Below are 25,383 nucleotides of genomic sequence, written 5' to 3' on the forward strand. Positions count from 1 at the left end.
CCTTAAAATTCCACAGTAAAAATGTCTGATGCCATTAAAATAAGTTAGATACAAGTGTGTAGTTGCTAAGTGAAAAGGTTACCTTGTCTGCTTAGCACATTCTAAAATAGTCATCAACATTATTCTTAGGAAACACACCGTTTGAGGTCATTTTGTAAAACAGGGTTAATGTTAGTTTCAAAGAGGCACTTTTTTTATTGTAGTTATTTTCAGTTTTTTTATAACATATCTACAGTTGTTTGTCATGAACATGGACTGTCAAGTTATTTCCTACAAAGTTGATCAGATAAAGCATGAAAATTAAATTAAATGTATTTGTTAATGTAAAAATAGGGCTACAGAATGTTTAGAATTTATTTAGATTTTTTTCCCAATTTGGCTGCATCTTTAAGTGCACTAATATCATTGGCTAATTTATTTGGGGCTAATTCACCACCTATGTAAGTGGAAACAAAAAAACATAATAGCTAGACCAAACTCTAAATATAATACCCACTGCTAGTAGCCTCGTATTAATCTAAGATATGTTTAATGTCCCAAAAAAATGTTGCAGTTGTAGCCTAGCGCCCAACGCAATGGCCAATGAGTATTTAGCACGCACTGCATATCAAAGCCGTATCAAATATCTTAGTTGTAAAAGTTGCTATTGAGCTCAAAATTGAGATCTGAGAAACAAATACAGTGCATTTGGAAAGTATTCAGACCCCTTGACTTTTTCCAGATTTTGTTACATTACAGACTTATTCTGAAATTGATTAAATAGTGTGTACCCCCCCCAATCAATCGACACACAATACTCCATAAGGACAAAGCAACAACAGGTGGAGCTCAGGTGCATCCTAGTTCCATTAACCATCCTTGAGATGTTTCTATAACTTGTCCACCTGTGGTAAATTCAATTAATTGGACAGGATTTGGAAAGGCACACACAGCTATGTAGGGTCCCACAGTTGACAGTGCATGTCAGTGCAAAAACCAAGCCATGAGCTCGAAAGAAATTGCACGTAGAGCTCCAAGACAGGATTGTGTTGAGGCACAGATCGAGGGAAGGGTACCAAAAAATGTCTGCAGCATTGAAGGTCCCAAAGAACACAGTTGTCGCCATCATTCTTAAATGGAAGAAGTTTGGAACCACCAAGACCCTTCCTAGAGCTGGCTACCCGGCCAAACTGAGAAATCGGGGGAGAAAGGCCTTGGTCAGAGAGGTGACCTAGAACCTGATGGTCACTCTGACAGAGATCCAGAGTTCATCTGTGGAGATGGGAGAACCTTCCAGAAGGACAGCCATCTCTGCAGCACTCAACCAATCAGGCCTTTATGGTAGTCTCACCAGACGGAAGCCAGTCCTCAGTAAAAAGGCACATGACAGCCCGCTTGGAGCTTGCCAAAAGGCACCTAAAGGACTCTGACCACAAGAAACGAGATTCTCTGGTCTGATGAATGCAAGATTGAACTCTTTGGCCTGAATGAATCAGAGTAAAGTACAGAGAGATCATTGATGATATCCTGCTCCAGAGCGCTCAGGACCTCAGACGAAGGTTCACCTTCGAACAGGACAACGACCGTAAGTACACATCCAAGACAACACAGGAGTGGCTTAGGGACAGGTCTCTGAATGTCCTTGAGTGGCCCAGCCAGAGCCCGGACTTGATCGAACATCTCTGGAGAGACTTGAAAATAGCTGTGCGGCGACGCTCCCGATCCAACCAGACCGAGCTTGAGAGGATCTCCTGAGAAGAATGAGAGACACTCCCCAAATAAATGTGTGTCAAGCTTGTGGCGTCATACCGAAGACTCGAGACTAATCCCTGTCAACAGTACTTAGTAAAAGGTCTTAATATTTCTGTAAATGTAATGTCTGTGTTTTTAATTTTATAAATTAGCAAAAATGTATAAAAACCTGTTTTAACTTTGTCATTATGGGGTATTGTGTGTTAGATTGAGACAAAAAACAACATTTTAATCAATTTTAGAATAAGGCTGTAACATAACATGTGGAAAAAGGGAAGCGCTCAGAATACTTTCCGAATGCAATGTATATACAGTACCACAAGAGATTATTTTTACTATTTTCTACATTGTAGAATAATAGTGAAAACATCGAAACGATCAAACATATGGAATCATGTAGTAACCAAAAAAACAAAACAAAAAAAGAGTTCATCTAAATATATTTTAGATTCGCCAAAATAGCCACCCTTTGCCTTGACAACAGCTTTGCACACTCTTGGCATCAGTGAATTAGTGTTTTACTTTTTTTTGTGGACCCCAGGAAGAGTAGCTGCTGCTTCTGCAAAAGTTCATGGGGATCCAAATAAACAAATATAGGCTAGCCTACCAGCATACACACTCCAAGGTTAACCAAATTTCAGCACAGGAACATTCTACACACGTGTTTTGGTGTGCATCTATAGGAACCCTCTGGAGATCCCCCCCAAGAGTCTATAAACAGTGAGAGTAAAAGCCAGCAAGAGTCAGCCTGAACAATGAGAGATTAAGGAGAGAAAAAAGCCCAACATCAACCACCTTAGGTCAGGACCGATCGGGGCAGTTGACAGAGGCGAGGCATGGTGACTCAATCGAGCCATGTTATCTCATAGCTAACTGGGCCCCAGATCCATTGGCTATCATTGCCACCTGTCCCCTCTGTCTGTCCATTCCACATCTGACCCAGCCTGTCCTGGGCTGCGTCCCAAATGGCATCCTGTAGGGCTTTGGTCAAAAGTAGTGCTGGTTACACAGGGCTCCCTTGATGTCATGGCCGACATACAAGAACGATTAGGAAATGGGCACGGCTGTTCCCCGATGACATCACACTGGCAACAACTCTCTCTGTCCACTATCATGCACATCAACAACTCTGTGATGCTGGCCTGGAACAAAGTCTCTCGGTAGACAATGATTAGTTTCAGGAAAATAGCATCGGGACAATACAATCAGACCTCATTTCACACACACCTCACCATACTACAGACAATTGAAAAGTGGGTATTGATGAGGTGGCATGCTAGGACGAAAGCCAGGAGATATTCTACACCATATAGAGAACAAAACACAGGCCTACATACTAGGAGAGTATTCACTACAGTTAAAGTGTCAGCTGCAAAACAATTACTTTTAGTGTAATTTATTTTAGAGCCCTCAACTCAAACAGGACAGGTGGTAAATAAGGGGTAATGATTGTTTATAACGATGTGGGTTATTATCCAGTTTTTGTGGGTGGAGGCGTCGTGCCTATAGGGGGCACATGGGCCCCCTCAGATTTGTCCTGTAAACATTTTTTTGTTGTTGTTTCTCTGTATACTACAAGCAACTTTATCAAGTTGGCTTTAGCTATCCCAGATTGGGAACCTATTTCCCAACCTCATAGCTAGCTACCAAGAAGCCATTTCAGGCTATCAATAAAGTTAGAGTAGCTAGCCATAGGTGGGACGTCCATAAAGCTAAGCTTCACCCTAATGTAAACTGAATTAAATGGCCAAAATGATTTAGCCTACTCCTGTCAATACAGAAATAAATTAAATCATTCAAACTAGGCTACTACACCAGAAAGTATGATTTAGCCACAGAGGATCATTAGCTTCTTTAAAAATATATTGTTTAAATCGCATTGTCTTCAGTCAGAAGGGCACGTAATTTCGGCAGCACGAGCAGCAAATACCAAATAGATTATTATTGAGTTGCGACGGTCAGTGAAAAGTAGAGGCCCAGCCAGGCATATCGCAATATTTCTAAACACAATCGCGGGAAAACATAGTTTGGAAAGCAAATGGCTATTGCTGTAAAGAGAAGACAAAGAAATTCTCAACTTAAATGAGCTAACAGTATAGCCTATTTTATTGGCACCAGTGCAGAGTATCGATCATATTCCCGGAGAGTGCGTATATTCACTCTATCATTGGTGGGTTAGTGCCAAATGAAAGTTTGTTTTTGGACAATAATTTCCTACTCCAGGTTAGATGGATGTCAAATTGTATTTGTCTCCCCTTCTCATAGAACTATGAGATGGATCAGACAATGCCGTTTTTATTAATCCGTTTGTCAGTGTCAGCAAAGTAGGCTACCCTGTCATTTTTGTCGTATTATAAAAGATTCTGCTAATGTCTCCACCCTCCAGTCATAAAGTGTAGTAGATTTGCATGAAATATGTTTATATTAAAAAAAAGAGATTGAGTTATGTTATTAGCCCAAATTAAGACTATGCAATCTACTCATGACATTAGGAATAGTATGCTATCTTACATAAAAGTCTGCAAATGCGATCATGTACAGAATGCGTTATTATAACGGTGCATTGTTGTGGTGAAAATTATCTTCCCCAAACTTAAAACAACTCACACGCCACCTGTGTCTCTAACTATCTTAGCTGGCATGCCTGCTGGCAAGGTTGGTAGACTTTAGAAAACCAAGCAATAACTAAATGTGAAGAATAAAACTCACATAAGACTCTCCTTTAAATCTTTTACCCAGATTTACACAGAGATGCATATTTAGTTTATTTTAAAATAGAACCACTAGTCAAGTAGGATACAGACAGCTCAAGAGGTATGCTTAGATATGCAGAACAATGGACATTTTTATATTAGAATTAAGCATAATGATTATACGTTTCAGGTCTTTAAGAAATTCAATTCTTGAACAGGGTCATATATCCAACCCAACCACCAGCTAACCTCACATATTTTGTGCCCCCTGTTTGTGGGCACTAATGAAAAACACCAAAACTCGATGACAGTTCTGACGCAATGCTCCTTCCCTGCCAGCTGCACTCCCGCCTGCCAAACTCCACATTTTCTCTCTGAACACAACTGCAAGACATGTTTTTACATACAGCTAAACAATTCCAGGAATAGCATACCTCACACCAGCCTTGGCAAGGGCAAGTGTTCACTACACAATGTCGAGTATGACTGCATTGCTGCAGAATGTGATGTAAAACATGATGGCAGTCTTCCAGATACTCACCTAATCCCTCAGTGTTAATCAGTTTTCTAAAAGGTGTTTTTTTCTCTCATCTTAACATGATGCCTATTGACACCTGTTGAGTGTGAATGCATAAACACCTTGTGTGTACACTAAATAATACAATGAGGTTGAACGTTGAGATAGGGAGTGGCCACTGGCATTTTAAATTAAATTGAAAGAATCTTTCTTACCCATCCTCATCCCCATCCATGGGAATGGCTATCCCGAACAGACTGTTGACGGTGGGATTGGCCAGCTGCAGGCTCTCTGGGATGAAAGGCCTCATGAAATCTTTTCCCAGGGTGGTGATGGGCTGAGGAAGGTTGTCCGACCTCCTGCGGCTGTCATCCTCTTGGCTGGCTGCGGGAAGGCCCTGCCCAGCAGATCCCACCATGGCCCCACTGGAAACTACCTGGACCCGGGAGAGTCCTCCTGGGCCTGGGGGGGTGTTGGTGGCACTGGGCACTGTGGCAGGCACGTTCTGGACAACGGAGGCTGTGGAAGGTACGAGGACACTGCCCACTCCACCTGAAGGCAGGGGCTGACTCACAGGGTGCTGCATGGTACCCCCAGGCAGGAGAGGGGCCATCACTGCACCGCTGCCTACCTGCAGTAACAGCCCCTGAACTGAGGCTAATGGACCGCTATGCAGAGACCCAGTCAGCTCCCCGGCCTGAGCCAACAATCCCAGCACCTGAGCACTGGGGCCGACAGGCGTGATGACAGGCGAGGGGCCCTGGCTCGCAGGAGGCCCCACAGAGAGGGAGGACATAGGGAGGGTTTGAGTGCTGGAGCCCTGAGGCTGGTGAGGGGTTAAGTAGTCCAGCTGACTGGGGAGCGTTCCAGAGGGATGAGCAGAGTAAGCAAACTGCTGGGCAAGAGGCATAAGGGGATCTTTTTTCAGCATGCCGCCTTGGGGCACCCCATTGAGGCCAGTGGGGTGAACGTTGACCTGGGATACCACTGCTGAGTAACCCATGGGCTGGAAGGCACTCCCCCCGTTCCCTATTTGGAGCGCTAGGCCATAGCCTTGCTGCTGAGGCTCCGGAGGATGGCCATGGTGGATAGTGGAGTAGCCACTATCACCTGTGGACTCTTGAGCCTGTGTGGACAGGGTACTAGAAGCAACCACAGAGTCTCCTGTGGCCCCAAGCCCAGTGTCCCTGTCTGCATTGTGGTCAAGGGTGACAGTGTGTTTTATGCTATCCACAGTCCTGCTCATGCCAGAGCCCTCAGAATCTCTTTCATAGAACTCTGTACATGTCCATCTGCCCCGTCTGAAGGGCTCCCCTGTACCATGGTCAAGTTTAATGACCCTGAAACGTGAACTATAGCTTACAGTGGTTGTAGTGCTAAGCGCAGCTGGGGGCGTTTGAGACACACTTGTTGGGGAGACATTCGCAGCAGGGACAGCATTGACTGTTGTTGGCTGCTGAGAGGCCACGGTTGGAATGGAGGGCTTGCTCGCGGCTGGTACAGGCACACTACCCCCTAAAAGGTTTTGATTGACATGACTTCTGCCTGTACTTCTAAAAGTGTGCCCCCCGTTAAAATGACTTGTTGCAGCCTCTTGCTCTTGAGGTAAATGTAACGCCATGACAGCAGCCCCCACTTCCCCTACGTTGTTTAAGGTTTCCTCGGATGAACTTCTGTCACATACCCCCGTGTCAATATCGGCCCGGGACAAGTCGAATATTTCTGATGACACATCCTCGGTTCTGGATTCGTCAGGGTCGTCCAGACTCTCGGTGTCATCTGTGATGCTACTGGCCGCCACCTGAGCCTGTGTCACACTTGTGATTTGAAAACAGCTCTTCTTCTTTGCTGGCATTTTTGACATTTTAATACGTTAGTCACTCCAGCTCTCTATTTCCAGATTAAAGTGTTAAGTATGAGCTCAATTAGTTAGTTAGGAAGTCTTTTAACTTATCTAAAGAACTCACAGTTTATAACGAGACAAGTACGCGACATCTTCCTTGCTCCCCTCTCCTGTTGCAGTGTGTCTGAGTGTAAAAACGAACAAGCACACTTCCTCTGAACTCGGACAAGGTAACAAGCTAGCTAGTCTCCGCCAGCACGAAATGTGACAAGTCTCCCGATACCACCGTCTCCTCTCCTCCGGTTCTTCCAGACCTGGCCTCCCGTTTGAGGTTTTTACCGTTTTTACCCCCCGGAATTGCAAGCAGGCCGCTGTCGCAGTTACTGCCGATACTTCAGTCTGACTGGCGGGCCCCGTTTTTCACCACTCTCCCTTTTAGCTAGCTAGTCAGCTAATGTAGCTTAAAGCGAACTACCTAGCTAGCCAAATAGCTATCGTTAGTTCTCTCCACACAGGAACCAGCCTGCACGACATCATATAAACAAGTCCATATCCTTCTTCAACTCGTCACATGGAATTTATATCCTCCTATGGTAGACATACATTCCTGAATTGAAGAAAGTTCAGCTTCCCCGTCCTCGGGTTCTCTCACTCTTTAGAACTCCTACTGTGACTGAAATTCACTTACTAGCAGACTAGCTCAAGTATGGCTCTGCTCATTCTCTACCACTCAACAAGATGGCAAAAAAAACGCACAGCACTCTGGGAGAGTTGCGCATTGGCGTCCTGTCTATGATTGGCGTAGATAAATCATAGGGGATACGGTGATTTGCTAGTATTCTGAAAGAATAAGGTATCTAAAACACATTTAATATCCCCAGACACTTGTGTCTTGGAAAAAAATGAATTGTCCAAGATAGGAAATTTATGCCAACATAGACATCTATGTTTGGTTAATATTGGGTCAGATACAGATCAGCCTTTCAACGTCCACATAGACAACCTCAATTTCTCCCAAAAATGTCTGATTTGTTCAGATTATCTTAATAGGTCTAATAAATCTAAACAAATCATTGCATCTATGTTTCACAAGTTTGGACAGTGCAGCACAGTACAATAGAGCTCAGTAGAGTAAAGTGTAGTTCAGTACAGTAGAGTACAGCACAGTATAATGTCCTATATTGTACCCTACTTTACTCTAATATTCTCTGCTGAACTTAACTGTACTCTACTGAATTAAACTGTACTCTACTGAATTAAACTCTTCTGTGCTGTACCGTACTGTACTATACTGTAATGCACTCTACTGAATAAAACTAATGTCCTGTGCTGTTCAAACTTGTGAAACAGCCTAGAGGTCTATGATTCGTTCAGATTTGGTCTGGTCCTGACCGACTAACTGTGTACTTGTTTGGGGGCGGAGCTTTTTAGAATAATAACCAGCATGCTTTGCAAGTGTTTGTTTTATGCTTAGGTGGTAGACAGTATATACCTTATACAAGGCTATTTGGAAAGTTTTATCAATACATGTGTATATTGTGGCCACTTTTTAAGTAAATACCTGTAGTCAACTTGTGAAACACGTTAGGAGATAAACCAGATCGATCACGTTCTTCATTTCACTTGTCACATTATTTTACTTTATGAACTTACCATAGTTACCGAGAATGGTTGAGCCAGTCAAGGGTTTGTTTGAAAATAGCACAATGGGTAAAAGCGGGAGTTTGGTGAGTCAAGCTGTGTATTGACAGGGGTTGTGTTTTATATTGAAAGTCAACAGTGTTTTTTTTTTTTTTTTAATGTTACTTCAACTATAGTTTTCCTTCACAGAAAATACATTAGTGCAACAGATTTGTCAGAAAATAGCTTTATCTTCATCCAAAATGCAATGCTATTTGGATGGCAGCCACACAAGGAAATGAGCTTACAATGAAAAATAAGGGATTTATTTTTAAAACAATGCATGGCCATCATTTCTAATGTTTATCATAGAAATAATATATCCAGCTACATTCCCTAATGTTTTGCTTAAAGTGCATCTTGAATTTTACCGGAGAAAAGTAGGTTGGCTACACCAAGAAATTACCAGAGAAATCCCAGTCTGCTGATAGAATGCCCATTCGTGAATTTTCATCCAAGTGGAGAAATGCAACTGAAGCACAAAATTAGTCTGATGCAGAGCAGAAATTAAAATTAAAAGCATTTTACATCTGCGTTTACAAAACGCGGCAAGAGATTTCTTACACGTTTTATATTTTTTTCCTGCATGAAAAATTAAGAATTCTGCGTTAACGCAACCCCTAAGTTTAACTTGCTAGTTATCTAAGTAAGTTACTGAATTAATAAGGTGACGGGACATCATATTGTTTAAGATTTCTGCCGTGTTTGAGAAGTAAAAGCCCTTTGGATGAGTTATCTGTGCAGCTGCCACTGCTATTTTTTGATTTCCTTGCGTTTTTTCTTCTCCGTTCTCGCCCGTCTGCTCCTCCCCATATTCTCGGGGTAGAGCAGTCAGCCCTAGCCATTGTGCCGGAAAACACTGAACTTCATTATCTGTTCACAATGCACATTAGTGACATCTGCTGGTCAGCAACAAATAACAGGGTGTGATTATGAGGTACTTTTTTTTCACTGTTTTCATCAATTTAGCTTTTAGTTAGTTTGAAAACCACGTTCGCGTCTTACATCTTGCATCTTACAAGTTTACTATTTTTCATAAAAATCTCTGTCATTATTTAAGACAGAAGCTTATACTATACTAAATAAAACATATTATTTGAACAACAGTGCAGAAAGTGTGATGTCTCGAAAAAAATCGAACTAGTGTGCCTCCGATAGGATTTGATCGCATACCCTCATGTCCCTGAATGTTCCACAGTTCTCTACTCTTCCTGCAAAACTACCAGTCAGGTGAAATGTTTTGTACAAAATCCTTACTATATTTGTAAATACGGTGTCCAATAGAGGTCAGTGTTTGAAATCGTTTTAGAGTACATGGTTAGAAAAATCACATGATCAAATGCAGCTTCGGACATCATTGATGAAGTACTTCTGATAAAGTGGTACACGCATCAGTACACTGCATCGAAGTTAGCTGCTTAGCTATTTTAACGCATTCCTCGGAGCTCTGGTATCAAACGTAACATCACGAGTTTATTCTGTTGGTCGGACTATTTTGAACATCATCTGCCAGTTTTAAAGTTTTTGAAAAAGCTACAATTTCTTCAACTGTCCTTCAGAACCGAAAATTCGCCTGATTTCAACATATTTTAAACGACCGGAAAATACGTATTTTCACCTTATTCGTAACCTAAAATTTTCTTCACTTCAATGTCTGGAAAATATGTATTGTCTTTCCAACATACTTTTGCTTAGTGGGATACCTTATGAAAGTCTACGTCCTGGTTCAAGTCCGTACTGTTTTTGAATGGGCTTCAAGCTTACATCATCAAATTAATGAAAATGGGGTAATTTAATATACAGTACCAGTCAAACGTTTGGACAAACCTACTCATTCAAGGGTTTTTCTTTATTTGTACTATTCTCTACATTGTAGAATAATAGTGAAAACATCCAAACTATGAATAAACACATGGAATCATGTAGTAACCAAAAAAAAGTGTTAAACAAATCAAAATATATTTTATATTTGTGATACTTCAAGTAGCCACCCCTTTGCCTTGATGACAGCGATGCACTCTCTTGGCATTGTCTCAATCAGCTTCATCTGGAATGCTTTTTTCAATCCACGAATACAAATATCATTTTATATGTATCTTAAATGACCACGCTTTCATGAATTTGATGATAACTTTGAAGTCCATTCAAAAATACTACGGGACTTGATCCAGGAAGTAGGCGGGGCTTTCAAATCAAATATTATTGGTCACGTACACATATTTTGCAAACGTTATCGCAGGTGCAGTGAAATGCTTATGTTTCTAGCTCCAACAGAGCAGTATACCTAACACTACAAAACAATACACACAAATATCAGAACCAGCTAAGTCAGAGTCCTTAATTAATATATTGTCCTTAAATAATGTATTGTTTTGTATATATAAAATCATGTATAAAATAATATACAGTGGGCCAAAAAAGTATTTAGTTAGCCACCAATTGTGCAAGTTCTCCCACTTAAAAAGATGAGAGAGGCCTGTAATTTTCACCATAGGTACACTTCAACTATGACAGACAAAATTAGAATTTTTTTTCTCCAGAAAATCACATTGTACGATTTTTTATGAATTTATTTGCAAATGATGGTGGAAAACAAGTATTTGGTAACCTACAAACAAGCAACATTTCTGTCTCTTTCTCTCTCCGACGTGAGTAAGACATTTAAGCGTGTTAACCTTCGCAAGGTTGCCGGCCCAGACGCCATCCCTAGCCGCACCCTCAGAGCATGCGCAGACCAGCTGACTGGAGTGTTTACGGACATATTCAATCTCTCCGTATCCCAGTCTGCTGTCCCCACATGCTTCAAGATGTCCACCATTGTTCCTGTACCCAAGAAAGCAAAGGTAACTGAACTAAATGACTATCGGCCTGTAGCAGTCACTTCTGTCATCATGAAGTGCTTTGAGAGACTAGTCAAGTATCATATTGCCTCTATCTTACCTGACACCCTAGACTCACTTCAAATTGCTTGCCGCCCCAATAGATCGACAGACGATGCAATCGCCATCGCACTGCACACTGTCCTATCCCATCTGGACAAGAGGAATACCTATGTAAGAATACTGTTAATTGATATTAGCTCAGTATTCAACACTATAGTACCCTCCAAGCTCATCATTAAGCTTGGGGCCCTGGGTCTGAACCCCGCCCTGTGCCACTGGGTCCTGAAATTCCTGACGGGCCGCCCCCAGGTGGTGGAGGTAGGATACAACATTTCCACTTCGCTGATCCTCAACACAGGGGCCCCAGAAGGGTGCGTGCTCAGCCCCCTCCTTTCCTCCCTGTTCACCCATGACTGCGTGGCCACGCACTCCTCCAACTCAATCATCAAGTTTGCCCCTGTCCCCAAGCGCCTTACACTCTAAAGAATTAAGCGTTTCTTTTGTGATGTACAGCAACATTTTGGATGGGATGGCAATCAAATCAGTGTTGTTTTCACCAATATTTAGAGTGTCCTTTAATAGACTGCTAAAGAGCAAATAAACCAAGTTTGTTTACATCCATTTTGGCTTGACTGACTATCATATTACACGTTTACATATACTTTCTCAAAGGACTTGATTCAAATGTTTTTTAGTGTTATTTATATCCTGGATTAAACTATCTCATGTAAACTTTGAGAATAGCGACATGTGTTCCAGCATTGAGAGTTCATAAGTGAACACAACTCCCTAGGCATTATTTGATTCAGCATATTAGTTCGAACAGTTTGTGGAAATATATCTAATTCTGCAATGACGTTTGGTTACAATGGCACATCTCACCTTAACTGCCTGTCAAATAAAGTTGCATCATCCTTACTTAGAAACGGACCCTTAAAAACTTGTGTGCAGGCTCTTCCAAATAGGCCCAGCTGTTTGTATAGCTGGTCATGTTTATTTGTGCTGGTCTGAGGTTTGACTCTTGCCAGTGACTGAGAACTGTGTTACAGTTTGGTTTGGGCCCACTTTCAGAGTGCGCCAGTGGTAACAAGTCAGGTATTGTGTGGCCAGCATTTTCAGGCGAGCGGTCCTGGCCGTGGTCACCTCTGACCTCTAACCACGCACTGTGGGCTGAGAGAGCACAGTAAACAAACATAATTGACCAAAGATCACTTGGCACATTATAAAATGTTCGGCTCACACATTATAAAATGGTAGGCTCCAAAAGGTACGAAGAGTCATCCCAGGTCATATTCGAAAAAGGTAAATAATAAATAATACGCATGTGGTCTTTATGCATGGCTGATGATTTTATTAGAAATGATTTGCTGACCAGAAAACAGAAAAATATTAGCTTTTTAAAATCTGGTATTGATTTCAGATGAACCCGTAAGGATGAGCTGAAAGAGCATTATAGGGTGTTTGGGTAGCTATTGTGAGAAAGGAAAGCTGTCTGCACAAATTACCTAGAAAAACCTTTGGGGTTGATAAATGCCCAACATCAAGCATATGTTGTACTTTTTAAAATAGTAAATAATGAAATAAAATTTTTATTAATAGGTAATAAGTCATTTATTAACGCATGTTCATGAATGTTATTATGAAGTTACCCTTACATGTTTGAGGCATGTCTTTGTCACTTTTGCACATATCATGGTGTTTCTTTTATTTATAATCAAATGTAGTCAAGTAAAATAAAATACAAGTTTAATAGTCACATGCGCCGAATGCTTACTTACAAATCAAATCAAATCAAATTTTCAAATCAAATTTTATTTGTCACATACACATGGTTAGCAGATGTTAATGCGAGTGTAGCGAAATGCTTGTAAAGAGCCCCTAACCAACAATGCAGTTTAAAAAAATACGGATAAGAATAAGAAATAAAAGTAACAAGTAATTAGAGCAGCAGTAAAATAATAATAGCGAGACTATATATAGACTATATATAGGGAATACCAGTACAGAGTCAATGTGCCGGTTAGTTGTGGTAATATGTACATGTAGGTAGAGTTAATAAAGTGCCTATGCATAGATGATAACAACAGAGAGTAACAGCAGTGTAAAAGAGAGGGGGGGGGGCAATGCAAATAGTCTGGGTAGCCATTTGATTAGGTGTTCAGGAGTCTTATGGCTTGGGAGTAGAAGCTGTTTAGAAGCCTCTTGGACCTAGATTTGGAACTCAAGTACCGCTTGCCATCCGGTAGCAGAGAGAACAGTCTATGACTAGGGTGGCTGGAGTCTTTGACAATTTTTAAGGCCTTCCTCTGACGTTGCCTGGTATAGAGGTCCTGGATGGCAGGAAGCTTGGCCCCAGTGATGTACTGGGCCGTTCGCACTACCCTCTGTAGTGCCTTCCGGTCGGAGGCTGAGCAGTTGCCATACCAGGCAGTGATGCAACCAGTCAGGATGCTCTCGATGGTGCAGCTGTAGAACCTTTTGAGGATCTAAGGACCCATGCCAAATCTTTTCAGTCTCTCGAGGGGAAATAGGTTTTGTCGTGCACTCTACACGACTGTCTTGGTGTGCTTGGTCTGCTAAAGCCTTAAGTCAGCCCAGTTCCGTCACCTTATATTCACTTTATTATGTCATTATTATCATATTATATAATAACTGTGCAATATTGCTACTGATATTACATTTTAAGACTCATTGCTTATATTATTGACAGTTTTGAAAATGTATAAATTAAATGAAAATTCCGGTATGATCAAAACAGCATCATATCCTAAATACATCATACAGGCTCTATTTTTGTATTTTGAAAGTTAAATATTGTGGAAACTTGATTGCTGACATGAAAAAGAATTTGGGACTATATCAACAATGGACTAATGAAACAAATACAAAAAGATACATTTGTGCTATTGAAAATAATAGAAGTATTATGCTCTTTAACAAAAAAAGGTTTTATTTTTCACCTTTGCACATACAGTATCATGCTTTCTATCTATACTGAACAAAAATATAAATGCAACATGCAACAATTTCAATTATTTTACTGAGTTACAGTTCATATAAGGAAATCATTAATTTGACATAAATTAATTGGGCCCTAATCTATGGATTTCAAATGACTGGGCAGGGGCGCAGCCATGGGTGGGCCTGGGAGGGCATAGGCCCACCCACTTGGGAGCCAGGCCCAACCAATCAGAATAAGTTTCCCCCCACAAAAGGGCTTTATTACAAACATAAATACTCCTCAGTTTCATCAGCTGTCCGGGTGGCTTGTCTTAGACGGTCCCGCAGAAGAAGTAGCTAGATGTAGACTGAAGCTGTCTTGGGCTGGCGTGGATACACATGTTCTGTGGTTGTGATGATTGTTGGACGTACTGCCAAATTCTCTAAAATGATGTTGGAGGGGGTTTATGGTAGAGAAATTAACATTAAATTCTCTGGCAAAAGCTCTAGTGGATATTCCTGCAGTCAGCATGCCAATTGCACATCATGACATAGTGTGACAAAACTGTGTGGCTTTTTATTGTCCCCAGCACAAGGTGCACCTGTGTAATGATCCTGCTGTTTAATCAGCTTCTTGATATGCCTCACCTGTCAGTTGCATGGATTATCTTGGCAAAGAAGAAATGCTTACTTACAGGGATGTAAACATATTTCTGCACAACATTTGAGACAAATAAGCTTTTTGTGAGTCTGTGATGCTTAATTTCAGCTCATGAAACACGTGTCCAATACTTTACATGTTGCGTTTATATTTATGTTCAGAATATTTGTCACGTTCTGACGTTAGTTCTTGTGTGTTTTCCTTGTTTTAGTGTTGGTCAGGACGTGAGCTGGGTGGGCATTCTATGTTGTGTGTCTAGTTTGTCTATTTCTATGTTTGGCCTGATATGGTTCTCAATCAGAGGCAGGTGTTAGTCATTGTCTCTGATTGGGAACCATATTTAGGTAGCCTGTTTTGTGTTGGGTTTTGTGGACGGTTGTTTCCTGTCTTTGTGTTTTCTGCACCAGTTAGGACTTTCGGTTTTTGTATTCTGTTCATGTGTAGTTTTTCTTATTAAAGAACCATTAACTTTAACAACGCTGCGTTTTGGTCCTCTCCTTCCCAGGAAGAAAGCCGTTACAATATTTTGTCTGCTTATAAGACTGATGAAGGCCTGGTGGCTAAAACCCGTCCTTATGACTGCTGCTCTAAAAAATCTAAAGAAATAACCTGTGATTTGATCAAATTTGATGACTTTATTTGGGTTTTCATATTGATTTATTACTTTATTTGCGTTATGAACACATTTGGTTACTCCTGGGCTACAACACCCAAAGACTTATCAAGAGTTGGGCCAACAATGTTTCATTTGAAGCCCTAAAGCCACTTCCTTATGCTAACTGCCACGAGTCCGACCGAGGGTGGCTCCCCTTCCCGTTCGGGTGGCACTCGGCGGTCATCGTCGCCGGCCACATCGTTGCTATGGCGGTGGAATCGTTTCACGGAGCACAGTTCTTCATAACTGGATCTCAGGAGCGTGTATAGTCTGGTGCGTATTCGGAAGGGAGACGAGTGGAAAACCGCATTTAGTACCACATCGGGCCACTGAGTACCTCGTCATGCCGTATGGGTTAAAGAATGCTCCAGATGTTTTTCAATCCTTTGTAGACGAGATTCTCAGGGACCTGTGGGGGCAGGGAGTAGTTGTTTATATCGATGACATTCTGAACTACTCAGCCACTCACACCGCATGTGTCTCTGGTACGCAAGGTGCTTGGTAGACTGCTGGAGCATGACCTATACGTCCACCTCGGGGGTGGTGATGGAGTGTGACCGCATTAGGGCCGTGCGTAATTGGCCGACTCCGCCCACGGTAAAAGGGGTGCAGCGCGTTTTGGGTTTTGCCAACTACTACCGGAGGTTTATCCAGGGTATTGGCCAGGTAGCGGCTCCCATTACCTCACTGCTGAAGGGGGCCCCTGTGCGGTTACAGTGGTCAGCAGAGGCGGACGGAGCTTTAAACAGGTTGAAGGCGCCGTTCACGGATGCACCCGTGTTGGCGCATCCGGACCCCTCTCTACCATTCATTGCCCTGCCGGAAGCTGGTGTGCAGGGCCCTTTAAAGTCCTGAGGAGAATAAACGAGGTGTGTTATCGATTACAACTCCCTTCCTATTATCATTATCGTATTAACCCCTCGTTTCATGTGTCTCTCCTCAGGCCGGTGGTAGCTCGTCCCCTGCAGGACAGTGAGGTGCCGGAGGACCCTCCCCCCTCTGGACATCGAGGGGTCCCCGGCGTATACGATACGGGCCATTCTGGATTCAAGACGCCGGGTGAGGGTCCTGCAGTACCTCGTGGACTGGGAGGGGTACGGTCCGGAGGAGAGGTGCTGGGTACCGGTGGGGGACATCTTGGATCCATCAATGTTGAGGGATTTCCATCGCCTCCATCCAGATCGCTCTGCACCTCGTCATCCGGGTCGACCTCGAGGCCGGTGGGGGGGGGGGGTCCGACCGAGGGTGGCGAGTCCGTCCGAGGGTGGCTCCCCTTCCCATTCGGGTGGCGCTCGGCGGTCGTCGTCACCGGCCTATTAGCTGCCACTGATTTTCATTCCTCCCCCTCCTTGTATGTTTGTTGTTAGCACCTGTTAGTTAGTAATTAGTTGGGCTTTATTAGACAGCCGGGCCCGCCTGTTTCTTTGTGCGGGATTCATTATTGTAACCTTCGTGTATGAAGTAGACGAACGCGTTTGTTCCTGGTCGTGTATTCTGCTGTACTGTTTTCGTCCCCCGTGTTTGGGGCATTTGTTTTTGAGCACCCAGTGTTTCGTGAGTGCATTAAAGAGCACAGTATTGAACTCTCTGTTTCCTGCGTCTGACTCCACACCCACGACACCCGGAGCGTTACACTAACTTTATTTGCATTATTATGAAATTACCAGACTGATTTATATGTTTGTCCGTTTTGAATATGAATACACTTACCTTATCTTTGAAAACAGACGCTGTGACTAATACACATGGCGCAAAGCCAGTATTCAAGTAATGGCAAGAATAAAAAGGTTTCAGAAATAATCATTTTGGAATGAATCATTTGGCATGAGGCTAGACTTGGAAACTTTTTACATGAGGTGTTATTATAAATATACTTACTTATATCCCCAGACTGAAGTATGAATTTGAAACAAAGGGGATTTTTGTTTTCAAAAATGCATTTTGTTCAAATTACACAAGTATTGATTTATATTTGGACACCTCTGCTTAGCCTGGTCCATCTGCTTAGCCTTGTTTGTGCAATTGATATTGACCATAGGAAATGGCAAGACAGCACAAAAGCAGATCTGGGACCAGGCTTAAGAGTCTGCTAGCCCCTCACTCCTAAAAATATAGGTGCAAGTTGGAACCAAATAAGGTTATTGAGGGCGATGCCTTAGGGGAACCAGGGGAACCACAGTGCATTCGGAAAGTATTCAGACCCTTTCCCTTTTTCCACATTTTGTTACGTTGCAGCCTTATTCTAAAATGGATTAAATAAGAAATGTTGATCATCAATCTACACACTACCCCATAATGACAAAGCAAAAACTTTTTTTAACATAAACATAAACAGAAATACCTTATTTACATAAGTATTCAGACCCTTTGCCATGTGACTTGAAATTGAGCTCAGGTGCATCCTGTTTCCATTGATCATCCTTGAGATGTTTCTACAACTTGATTGGAGTCCACCTGTGATAAATTCAATTGATTGGACATGATTTGGAAAGGCACACAGTTGTCTATATAAGGTCTCACGGTTGACAGTGTATGTCAGAGCAAAAACCAAGCCATGAGGTCAAAGGAATTATCTGTAGAGCTCCAAGATAGGGTTGTGTGGAGGCACAGATCTGGGGAAGGGTACCAAAACATTTCTGCAGCATGGAAGATCCCAAAGAACATAGTGACCTCCATCATTCTTAAATGGAAGAATTTGTGAACCACCAAGACTCTTCCTAAAGCTGGCCGCCTGGCCAAACTGAGCAATCGGGGGAGAAGGGCCTTGGTCGTGGAGGTGACCAAGAACCAGATGGTCACTGACGAAGCTCCAGAGTTCCTCTGTGGAGATGGGAAGGACAGAAGGACAGCCATCTCTGCAGCACTCCACCAATCAAGCCTTTATGGTAGACTGGCCAGACAGAAGCCACTCCTCAGTAAAAGGCACATGACAGCTTGCTTAAAGTTTGCCAGAAGGCACCTAAAGGACTTTCAGACCATGAGAAACAAGATTCTCTAGTCTGATGAAACCAAGATTGAACTATTATGCCTGAATGCCAAGCGTCACATCTGGAGGAAAACTGGCACCCTCACTACGGTGAAGCATGGTGGTGGAAGCATCATGCTGTGGGGATATTTTTCAGCGGCAGAGACTAGGAGACCAGTCAGGATCGAGGGAAGGATGAATGAAGCAATGTACAGAGAGATCCTTGATGAAAACCTGCTCCAGATTGCCGAGGACCTAAGACTGAGGCAACGGTTCACCTTCCAACAAGACAGCAACCCGAAGCACACAGCCAAGACAATGCAGGAGCTGCTTCAGGACAAGTCTCTGAATGTCCTTGAGTGGCCCAGCCAGAGGTTTTGGTTCAACTCTTGTTATTAATGCCAACACTGGAGTGATTTTACAGTGTTAATTTAACTCCTGTGTCAACACTAGAAATGTTACACTGAAAAATCAACACTGACCAATGTGCTGTCTTCCATACATTTTTAAAACCTTTGGTGATTTAAGGATCAGGCCTGTGTGTTTGGTTTGACCAGTGAGAGGCCGGGGGGGATGTGTGTGTGTGTGTGTGTGTGTGTGTGTATGTGTGTGTGTGTGTGTGTGCGTGTGTGTGTGCGTGCATGGCATGTGTAAGGACCGACACTGGAGAAGAGGAGCAGGTACGGGGAGATGAACATTTAATGTGGAGCAGTCCTTTAGGTGCCAGAGACAGCGTCAGAACTGGGTATACAAAGACAAACTGACATTAATCCTGAAGCAGGGAACAGAGCTTGGGAACAGACATATATAGGGGAGGTAATGACACAGGTGTTTGAGTCCAGGTGAGTCCAATCATTGCTGATGCGCATGACGGGAGGGGGAGCGGGAGCAGGCGTGACAGCATGATTGTGTGCGTTCATGTGTGCGTGCTTTCTTGCATACATTTGTGTGTAATACAGTTCAACACCTTAAAGGTAAAATCTTTAGATTGTTATCTCTGCAGTTTGGCCAACCTGTTGCGACAAGTGGCTCTGTTTCTGAGAAACAGATTTGCATAGAGAGAGAAAACATCTCGAACCAAACACCACCTCATAACCTGCTAGTGACTAAAAGTGGTGTTTGTGTCTGTCTTTCTGTCTGTGTATTTCTGGTTTCTGTGTGCAGGTGTTTGTATGTGGTGCCAATGTATGTGTATTTTAGCTGGCTTTTTTTTTCACTTCTCACTTAATTAACACAGAGGTCAAGTTATTAATGAAGACAGCTACAATCCCTCTAGTGACATTTTCCCTCAGACACCTTTGTAAAATGTGTCCTGCAATTTGTTTTATAATGCTACTCTGTTCCTCAACAAAACAAAAATAATAACAAAGGCACTGTGTACCCGAATACAGATTCCATATTTAAAGAATCAATGGCTTTTTAAAAGTCAAAAAATGTATTTAATGTATTTTTATTAGTTTGAATAGTGTTTCCAGTGTTTTTGGATGGTTGCTTGGATAGTCGCTGTGGCGATTTGTCTATTATCGCTGAAAACACTTTATTCGGATGCAGCACGTTTAGCTACTTAGCTAGGTAGCATTGCTAATGTTAGCACTAAAGATACAGGCGGAGAGACTAGGATTCCATAATGATTTGCCTGTAAATTTCATAATAATGCTTATGTTCTTCTAACAGGCCTACATGTCGTTTGAACTATTGTGTAAGACAGTCACTAAGATGAAACTCGGCTGTGTGGACATACGAGGCTGTAGTCAATACGCATATAACCTAGACTACACTTTTAAATGTAGGCTAAACATTTATGTACATTTATGCAAAATATTATTTTAATGTTGGCCTTTTTAGAGAGAATTTTTTTAAATGTGAATTTCTGGCTCAGTTGACAGCCCATTTATCTATTTCAGTAGTAGGCTACTATTATTAGCCTTTTAAATCAAAGTGTAATTTGCATTTCTGGACAATTCTGAGATGGTTCTTCTTATTCTCGAAGAAATCCCCATCAGAATCCATCAATTTAAGCTAATAGATACACTATATTCTACAAAAGTATGTAGACACACTTGAAATGAGTGGATTCAGCTTTTTCAGCCACACCCGTTGCTGACCGGTGTATAAAATTGAGCACACAGCCATGCAATCTCCATAGACAAACATTGACAGTAGAATGGCTTTACTGAAGAGCTCAGTGACATTCAACATGGCACTGTCATAGGATGCCAACTTTCCAAAAAAATTCTGCCCCGGCTAGAGCTGCCCCGGTCAACTGTAAGTGCTGTTATTGTGAAGTGGAAACGTCTAGGAGCAACAGTGGCTCAGCCCCAAAGTGGTAGGCCACACAAGCTCACAGAATGGGACAGCCAAGTGCTGAAGCACGTAGTGCATAAAAAAGGTCTAACCTCGGTTGCAACACTCACGACCAAGTTCATAACTGCCTCTGGAAGCAACGTCAGCACAACAACTGGTCGGGAGCTTCATGAAATGGGTTTCCACTAACAAAAGGACCCTGGGCACAGCCTGGAGAATATCGCCGCCCCAAAGAAGAACTGGAGGCAGCGAAAGCGGAGAGGCGCTGGTATGAAGAGGCAGCACGGCGACGCGGATGGAAGCCCGAGAGTCAGCCCAAAAAATGTATTGGGGGGGGGGGCTCACAGGGAGTATGGCTACGCCAGGTAGGAGACCTGCGCTAACTTCCTGTGCTTACCGGGGGGCTAAAGAGACACGGTGTCTCCAGTGCGGGTACATAGCCCGGTGCGGTACATACCAGCTCTTCGTATTGGCCGGGCTAGAGTGGGCATCGAGCCAGGTAAGGTTGGGCAGGCTCGGTGCTCAAGAGCTCCAGTGCGCCTGCACGGTCCGGTCTATCCAGTGCCACCTCCACACACCAGTCCTCCGGTGGCAGCTCCCCGCACCAGGCTTCCTGTGCATGTCCTCTACCCAGTGCCAGCACCACGCACCAGGCCTTCAGTGCGCCTCGCCTGTTTAGCGCTGCCGGAGCCTCCCGCCTCTTCAGCGCAGCCAGAGCTTTCCTCCTCTCCTGCGCTGCCGGAGTCTCCCGCCTGTTCAGCGCAGACAGAGCCTTTCTCCTCTACAGCGCTGCTGGAGTCTCCCGCCTGTTTAGCGCAGCCAGAGCCTTCCTCCTCTCCTGCGCTGCCGGAGTCTCCCGCATGTTCAGCGCTGCCAGAGCCTTCCTCCTCTACAGCGCTGCTGGAGTCTCCTGCCTGTTCAGCGCAGCCAGAGCTGCCAGCCTGCATGGAGCAGCCTGAGCTGCCAGCCTGCATGGAGCAGCCTGAGCTGCCAGCCTGCATGGAGCAGCCAGAGCTGTCAGTCTGCATGGAGCAGCCAGAGATGTCAGTCTGCATGGAGCAGCCAGAGATGTCAGTCTGCATGGTGCAGCCAGGGATGTCAGTCTGCATGGAGCAGCCAGGGATGCCAGTCTGCATGGAGCAGCCAGAGCTGTCAGTCTGCATGGAGCAGCCAGAGCTGCCAGTCTACATGGAGCAGCCAGATCCGTCAGTCTGCCAGGATCCGCCAGTCAGCCAGACTCTTCCAGATCTGCCAGTCAGCCAGACTCTTCCAGATCTGCCAGTCAGCCAGACTCTTCCAGATCTGCCAGTCAGCCAGACTCTTCCAGATCTGCCAGTCAGCCAGATTCTTCCAGATCCGCCAGTCAGCCAGGATCTGCCGGATCCAACTACCTGCCTGAGCTTCCTCTCAGTGCTGAGCTTCCTCTCAGTGCTGGGCTTCCTCTCAGTGCTGGGCTTCCTCTCAGTACTGGGCTTCCCCTCAGTGCTGAGCTTCCCCTCAGTGCTGAGCTTCCCCTCAGTGCTGAGCTTCCCCTCAGTGCTGAGCTTCCCCTCAGTGCTGAGCTTCCCCCCACTGCTGAGCTTCCCCTCAGTGCTGAGCTACCCCTCAGTGTCCTGAGCTACCCCTCAGTCCCGAGCTACCCCTCAGTCCCGAGCTTCCCCTCAGTCCCGAGCTTCCCCTCAGTCCCGAGCTTCCACCTCAGTCCCGAGCTGCCCCTCAGTCCAGTGGGGTCCTTGGTGAGGGTTATTAGGCCAAGGTTGGCGGCGAGGGTCGCCAATCAAAGGACGCGTTACAGGGGGACTAAGACTTGGTTGGAGTGGGGTCCACGTCCCGAGCCGGAGCCGCCACCGTGGACAGACGCCCACCCGGACCCTCCCCTATGGGTTTTAGTGTGCGGCCGGGAGTCCGCACCTTGGGGGGGTCTGTCACGCCCTGGTCTTAGTATTTTGTGTTTTCTATATTTATTTGGTCAGGCCAGGGTGTGACATGGGTTTATTTTGTGTTGTGTTTATGTATGGGGGTTTTTCGTAGGTTTTGGGACTGTGGCTTAGTGGGGTTTTCTAGCAAAGTCTATGGTTGCCTGAGGCGGTTCTCAATCAGAGGCAGGTGATTCTCGTTGTCGCTGATTGGGAACCATATTTAGGCAGCCTTATTCTTTGAGTGTTTCGTGGGTGATTGTTCATGTCTCTGTGTTTGTTTGCACAAGATAGGCTCAGTCACTTTGGTTTTTCTTTTTTCCTTGTTTTGGAAGAGAAGAGAACGAGCGCCATTCTCCTTGCGGAGATGGTGCTAAATCCATCAACACGGTCGGTCCCTGGGATTGGGCTGGCCAACACGATTCGGTTTGCTTGGAAGGAAAAGGAGTTGGAGCCTTTAGGACGGGAAACTTTTGGAAGGATAATATTGATAGGGATTCTAAAGCTGATGGTGAGGGACGTGTTTTGTTTCCAAGGCAACTCGTTGGAGGGAGCATACGACGTGGCACTATATACAGAGGAGAAACACGATGACATCCTGAGAAGGGCAAGAGCAGTGGGAGGTGAGAGGCCGATGAGCCACTATGAAATAACAAGCCTGGCGAAGAACAACTTTAGGGTTGTAACTGTCAACATTTACAACCCATACGTTAAGGACGAAGAGGTGAGGGCCTTTCTGGGGAGATACCTGGATAATGTCTCCTCAGCAAGGCACCTCAAAGACTCCCTTGGGTTTTGGAATGGGAGGAGAGGCTTCCAGGCCCTCCTCAGGAGGACCCAAAGGGACATGGTGGCTACCTCCATCCTCCTGCTATGTTCTCCCTAGGGGCTGACAGGGGGACGTTGTTTTATGCACGTCAGCCCCCATTTTGCAGCCGCTGTATGGCCTACGGCCACATATTCGCTTCGTGCAGCACAAGAAAATGCAGATTTTGTGGATCTGAGGAACACAAGGCGAGGGATTGTGACAAGCCTAAGGCGTGCCATTAGTGTGGCTCGTCAGCACACCTGTGGCGGGGGTGCCCAGCCCGTCAGAGGTCATATGCGTCTGCGGCTGGGGGGGGAGCAGGAGCGGGGGATGGGGGAAGAAGAGGAGGGGAAGGAAGCACGCCTCATGACCAGAGTACAGGTCCAGAGGGGAAGGCCGCAAGGAAGGAGGAGGAGCAAGAAGCGGCGGATGGAAGAGAGAAGGAAACAGAAGGCACGGGAGTAGGAGAACCAGGAAAAGCTGCGGAAGAAGGCAACCGAGTGGAGGAGCATGAGAGAGAAGAAAGCGAGGGAGGAGTGTTGGAGAAGGAGACGGAGGAAGAGCAAGTGGACTGGGGGAAAGTGCCCTGGTGGAAGAGATGAGGGGTATGGTGGAGGAGCTGGCGGGGGGGGTGGTATCTCTCCACTGCCGCCATCACCAAAGAAGAGAATGAAGAGGAGGGTGCGATTGGCCGACAGTGAGAGGGAGGGGATGGCCAAGAGAGTGATGGGGGTGGGGAGAAACCTCTGGGTTGCTGCTGGTTTCCCCAGGCCCTCAACTTCTGTTGGGTGGGGACACACCTAACAAGACTCAGGACTGGGTACAGGAGGAGGTGGGGAGTTTTTGTTTGGGGACTCAGCCTCCCGATTTTTTTTCCAAACCAGCTGCAGCACTGGGGAGGGGGAGGAGTGTGGGGGTAGACCCAGGGTGCAGGGCACCCCGGAGCCAAACACTATTCCTGCATCCTGGGTTGGTGAGATGGAGGAAGAGGGGGGATGTCGGGAGTACAGATGGTGTTCTCACCGGTAGATATGGAGCAGGGGAGCATCGGGTGAGTCTCCTGTTTTTTTTTTTTTTTCTGTCTGGGTTTAGAATTTGAGTGTATTACATGTTTTTATTTTATTATTTCATGGGGTCTAATTTAACTTTTGTTAGTTTAAATGTAAGGGGTTTAAGGGATTTTGTTAAGAGGAGGGCGGTTTTTAGTTATTTGGAGGGTGTGGGGTTTGATTTTTGTTTTTTACAGGAGGTTCACTTGAGGGATGGAGGGGATGTTAGTAGGTTTAAGAGGGAGTGGGACAAGGGGGAGTCGGTTTGGGGTACTGGGGGGTTGCATTCATCGGGGGTAGGGATTTTGTGTGGGCACAGGGAGGTAAAAGTGGAGGATTCTTTTGTGGTAATGCAGGGGAGGGTTATAGGGGTGGATGTCACGATAAGGGATTGTAAATTTAGATTAGTGGTGGTGTATGGGCCACAGGTGGTGGCAGACAGGAGGGAGATGGTGGACTGTCTGACGCCCCTGTGTGTCACAAATAGGAAATTAGTGATAGGGGGATTTTAATACAGATTTAGGAATAGGGGGATAGCCGTGCAGGCGCCATCACCAGGCTAATGGCTTGCCATGGTCTGGTTGATGGTGGTCTGCACACTACTCCGTAGTGAGAGAAATGGCCGGTCCTACATGGCGCAACTCCAGGGGGGTTGAGCGGAGGCTCGACTATATTTTTGTACCCAGGTCTTTGGGTAAGTTGTCTGGGCGGCTGTTGTCTGTTTTCTTTTCGGATCACG

The 25,383-nt window shown here is 44.6% G+C and overlaps 1 protein-coding gene across 1 annotated transcript in view; it reads right to left on the bottom strand.

Annotated features, from left to right (window-relative positions):
* Positions 1-7,539, bottom strand: part of LOC112236740 (TSC22 domain family protein 2) — a 57,134-nt gene extending 49,595 nt beyond the window's left edge. The window contains exon 1 of the mRNA XM_042321912.1: positions 5,157-7,539. Within this exon, the coding sequence (XP_042177846.1) occupies positions 5,157-6,805 (1,649 nt within the window). The 5' untranslated portion in view covers positions 6,806-7,539. The remainder of the gene's footprint in view (positions 1-5,156) is intronic.
* Between the last annotated feature and the right edge of the window lie 17,844 nt (positions 7,540-25,383).

The sequence above is a fragment of the Oncorhynchus tshawytscha genome, linkage group LG05, assembly GCF_018296145.1.
Source record: "Oncorhynchus tshawytscha isolate Ot180627B linkage group LG05, Otsh_v2.0, whole genome shotgun sequence".
Taxonomy (NCBI): Eukaryota; Metazoa; Chordata; class Actinopteri; order Salmoniformes; family Salmonidae; genus Oncorhynchus; species Oncorhynchus tshawytscha.